Here is a 5000-nt window from a genome sequence, read left to right as displayed (position 1 = left end):
TATATGATGAAATTGAAATGCAAGAAAAGAAACAAAAATGGAGGCATAGAAGGAAGTAAAAAGGCTGGGTACAACTAGGGGCGGAGGGGTTGTAGCTGACCCTTTTGCGGAGCCTACAGTGCACCGTGTGATATGCACTGAGGACAATGCCCTACTACGGAAAGAAGCTACCTGTATGAATTCTCATAATTTTTCTTTAACGTTGAGGAAAATTTTATGCAATATGAAGATGAACTACTTGGTGGTTATAAGATATAAACTAGGACTAAAATGTACATAACCAGCTAGTACGCTAGTTATAACTCTTTTCCATCACCAACACTGTGATAATTATAGATGAAAATTTCCTCACAGATGCTTCATTTATGCCAAATTACCAGCACCTGCCCCGAGGGTAGCAGAAATCAATGCTTGGCGGTAGCTGCAAATCTATGTAAAGTTGTTATTAGCTGTCTATCACACCGTTTGGTTAAAACATAGGAAAAATAATAGCGTGACCTCTGTTTATAACATATCACATTGCGTAAAAAGGAAATAAAACATTTTTTAAAGGTCTATGATACTCCCAGCAAATAAATCTGCTCCATTTTTTAAAGAATCCCGATTAAAATGGATCTTTGCTTTTAGCCCGAGGCACAAATCAAGTGAAATAATGTTATGGTTTATGCCACGGTCAACACCGTTTCAAACACTGAAATGAAAACGTTAAGTATTACGTCAAACTATGCTGTAAGCAATTTCTGTTTTATCAATACAAAAAAAGAAAATGAAAATTGCTAATTTTACAAAAGACCTCAAACAGTGTAAATATATTGACATTAAAAAATAGTATTAATAAAAAATTTACAAATATATTGACATAAAAAAGATAACAGCAGTCCCGTACGTAGTAAATCTCAAACGCAAACGTTTACATCTACATAAATCAAAATATTTTCATAACTATCTAATGAAAGAAAATGCATTTCATATAGTTATACATACCAGGTAATCCCACGCCATGCTTTAGGAGTAAAGACATCAGGCAGCAACCTTTTTGGTGTTGTAATCTTTTATTTTCTCTTAAGACATTCAACAATGAAACAACTGTGGAAAAATTATCTATTGCTAGTTTTCTCTGTTCAAGGGCTAATATATATTATAAAGAATTCTAAAGAACTTTTTCAGCTTCTTTTCTTTCCTTATAAACTTTCTTCTTTAACTAAAGATCAACCTGCAATTACAAAAATAAATCTCACTTCACTAATAGCGTCAAATTTTTTAGTTCTTTGTATATCCTTAAAGTTTTTCATACACGAATCACGTTTCCAGTTTACATCTCACTAAACAACATTTTGTTTCAATCATGTTCGGCCTCAGTTACACACAAGCTACGTCAGCAATGCCCTGACCACTGCAAGTAACTCCTCCCACCCGTGCATTCCTTATCGTAATCTGACTGAGGTTCAGTATTTCCTCCTTCCTTCCGCCTTCATCTATTATGATAACCTTTATTTTATGTGACTATGCAATGTAAAATTTCTATATTTACTTGAATACCATCGCCAAAATGGCATATATTCACCTATATCGTCGTTTATTTATTTATTTGTGAGCAACTTTACACGAAAATTACAGTACCGATTTTGACCAAACTTGGTCGTCATGTTGGTTATGACCCAAGGATGAATCTGTAACATTTTGGATAGAGTAAATTGAAGTAAGTACGCAACTTTGAAAATAATCGCAATTTAACTGAACGACAAATATTTGTATAATTATTATTATTATTATTTTTTTTTTTTAAACCACATGAGGAAAAAACTACAGTACCAATTTCAACGAAATTTAGTGGACATGTGGGATATGACCCAAGGACAAATCCATCAGATTTTGAAGAAAATACACCACAGAAAAAGTACGCTCTCTCTCTCTCTCTCTCTCTCTCTCTCTCTCTCTCTCTCTCTCTCTCTCTCTCTCTCTCTCTCTCTCTCTCTCTCTATTTATATATACATATATATATATATTTATATATATACACGTATATAAAACTATATATATGTATAAATATATATATAATATATATATATATATATATATATATATGTAAATATAAGTGTGTATATAGTTATATATATAGATATATATATATATATATATACGTGTATATATAAAATATATATACGTATATATTAATGTATATAAGCATATATATACATATGTATATATACACATATATATATATACATATATATATATATATATATATTATATATATATTTATTATATATATATATTTATTATATATATATTTATTATATATATATATATTTATTATATATATATATATATATATATATATATATATATATATATATATATATATATATACTATGTATATATAAAATATTTAAAATCAAATATTCTTAAATCTTGTAACTATCCAAATGTTGGCTAGCATACGAATCATAAGGAGAGCCCCCTCAGTGATGTGTTTGATGCTAAACCATCACCCCCTTGAAAAAAAAAAACTTTCCACACAGCAAACACATGATTGGACACCGCCACTTTGAGAACCTAAGCACTGCATATTGATCAGTAAAAAACGTAAGCTGAATGACTAAACCTCGCAAATCTGACGACGTGGATATTTCTCTTTTTCTCTGCCTGAAACACACTCAAACTACTCTACTCTTGCTTAATTAACCCTTCGCACGACTTTACCATAGTCTGTTCTGTCCTAATGATTATCCTTTGCTCAATTCTTATCTACCTTGCCATTCTTCTTTATCCCAATTTCTTCCATCCAAACTTTGTTCTATAGCTATCTTCCCTATCCCTCCTCTGTTTTATCCAAATCTACTCTCCCACTCTTTCAATTTCACACAACCAATCCCGTCCTTCTCGATTCATTGGAAGGCGTAATGTGAAGAGAGAACGGCCAGAAGTAATTTTTTTTTCATTTTTTTTAATTCAAATTATGAATTTCACACCAACAGTTGAAACGTCCATTTGCAATCGCTGATGATTCGACTTTAATCGAAACAAATTTCCTTTCAGAATGTCGAATTCATTGGAATAATGGCGAAGCTCTGAATTCTAAGCCTGAAAAAGCTCTAGGCTCCTCGCGGCGAATTACAAAATTAACTTTCCATGAAAACTAACCACAGCGACACCGTCTAATCCTTCTCAATCAGGTGCACGGTAATTCACATGCAACCGGCAACTGCAATTGAAGTTTGCAACGAAGAACCTAAAAGGGAGGCAAAGGCGTTGAGGATCAAGGTTTATTGTTTCAGTGAACCACATAGCTTGAGAAAATGGTAATTTCGAAAATATAAACTAATGCAAGATGAATCATTACAGCTAAACGATGTTCTTTGAAATTTTCCTTCAATTACTCGTTGAATTTGACCATAATTTATCAAATACACTAAATTATCAAAAAAATACTAAACGGTTTCGAATTTGTTCAGGAATTATTCTTATATGGAGTAAATTATCTAAAGATAATAAACGATTAGGAATGTCCACTAATTCTTAAATACACTAAATTATCCCAAAATAGTAAACCGTTTCGATTTGTTCACTAATTTAGTTCAATTAACAGAATATGTAAAAAAAAAAATTTTGTAATTCAGAAGATAATTCTATAACATATTTCACAGATTATAACGACACGAACTGTGTAATGTTGTACTACAACGTAAGGGAACTGTACACAAAAGAGCAGCGCACTAGACCAAGACCAGCACTGACTCAATACTGGGTAAATACTGTACCGTGACAAAAGATCGAAGTCCTCCCCGACCGAAAGACATCAACGATAAGCTCTTTCTCTTTGAGAGATAACACTGATAGGGAAATCCGTTTGAAATCCCAACCCTATGATAATCGTGAATGGCCCTACAGGAAGGAAATAAATATTCAAGGATATATTAAACTGAACTAGGGGGCACTCAGTAGAGAGCAGACATCCGCCGCGGCAGCTTATAGCTCGACCTTAACATGTATTAATTGACGTGGATTTCCATACACTCAAATATGAACCAAGTTTAAAGTCTCTGTGACAACGATATCCAAACTTGTGGCTGATTACGTGAATTGGACATTTTGCTTGACCGTGACTTTGACCTTTGACCTTCCAAAATTTAATAATTTCCATCTTTTTACATAACAGTTAATCGATGCAAGTTTCATTACTCTACAATTAAAATTGGGGTCAGGAAGGTGTTCACAAACAAACACACACACACAAACAAACAAACACACAAACAGGGGGAAAAACATAACCTCCGTCCAACTTCGTTGGCAGATGTAAAATCTGCTATCTAGCGTCACTTCTGGGCAAATAAAATAAACAAAATAACACCCTAATGATAAGTTCACATATATGATATTTTTTTATGAATGAAATAGAAAATTGTCAATCATCGTTACTAAAGTTAGTTTTGCTATTAAAACGTACGAGTTGTTTATTGGAACGTAGTGGTAAACTAAAATATGCCTTAAGAACTTTATAAATTATAACATCCACATCCACCTTTATAAATTTCTATAAAATCGTGCCTAAATGGCTGATACTTGATTAGTTATTACTATTACTTGCTAAGCTACAACCCGAGTTGGAAAGGCAGGATTTTATAAGCCCAAGGACTCCACCAACAGGGAAAATAGCCCATTGAGAAAAGGAAATGAACAAACTAAGAGAAGTAACGAACAATTAAAATATAATATTTTAGGGACATTAACACCCTTGAAAGAAATCTTTCACATATAAACTATGAATACTTTATAAAAAAACGAAGAGAAATAAGATAAAATAGTGTGCCCGAGTATACCCTCAAGCAAATTAAAAGCTTCTATCCATGATGTCAATCATACAAAACAGACTCACAATAACACAAAACTAGATACTCTTCCATGAATTATTAGAAACATTGCAATATGTCGTCCTACTAAAATATGGGTAAAATACAAATATGGTAAAACCATTTTTTTTTCCACAAATGTGCCCATTT

General features: G+C 32.3%; 1 protein-coding gene across 3 annotated transcripts in view; it reads right to left on the bottom strand.

The window, feature by feature from the left end:
* LOC137634167 (uncharacterized) overlaps positions 1-5000 on the bottom strand; it is a 327902-nt gene that overhangs the window by 199969 nt on the left and 122933 nt on the right. Inside the window, exon 1 of one of the 3 annotated variants that reach the window (XM_068366428.1) lies at positions 985-1213. The exons of the other annotated variants lie outside the window; for them this stretch is intronic. Coding sequence (XP_068222529.1) covers positions 985-1021 — 37 coding nt within the window. The 5' untranslated portion in view covers positions 1022-1213. Of the gene's footprint in view, positions 1-984; positions 1214-5000 lie in introns of those variants that run through there. 3 annotated transcript variants of the gene reach the window in all.

Source organism: Palaemon carinicauda, chromosome 44 (genome assembly GCF_036898095.1).
Source record: "Palaemon carinicauda isolate YSFRI2023 chromosome 44, ASM3689809v2, whole genome shotgun sequence".
Taxonomy (NCBI): domain Eukaryota; kingdom Metazoa; phylum Arthropoda; class Malacostraca; order Decapoda; family Palaemonidae; genus Palaemon; species Palaemon carinicauda.
This window is presented reverse-complemented; position numbering and strand designations above follow the sequence as displayed.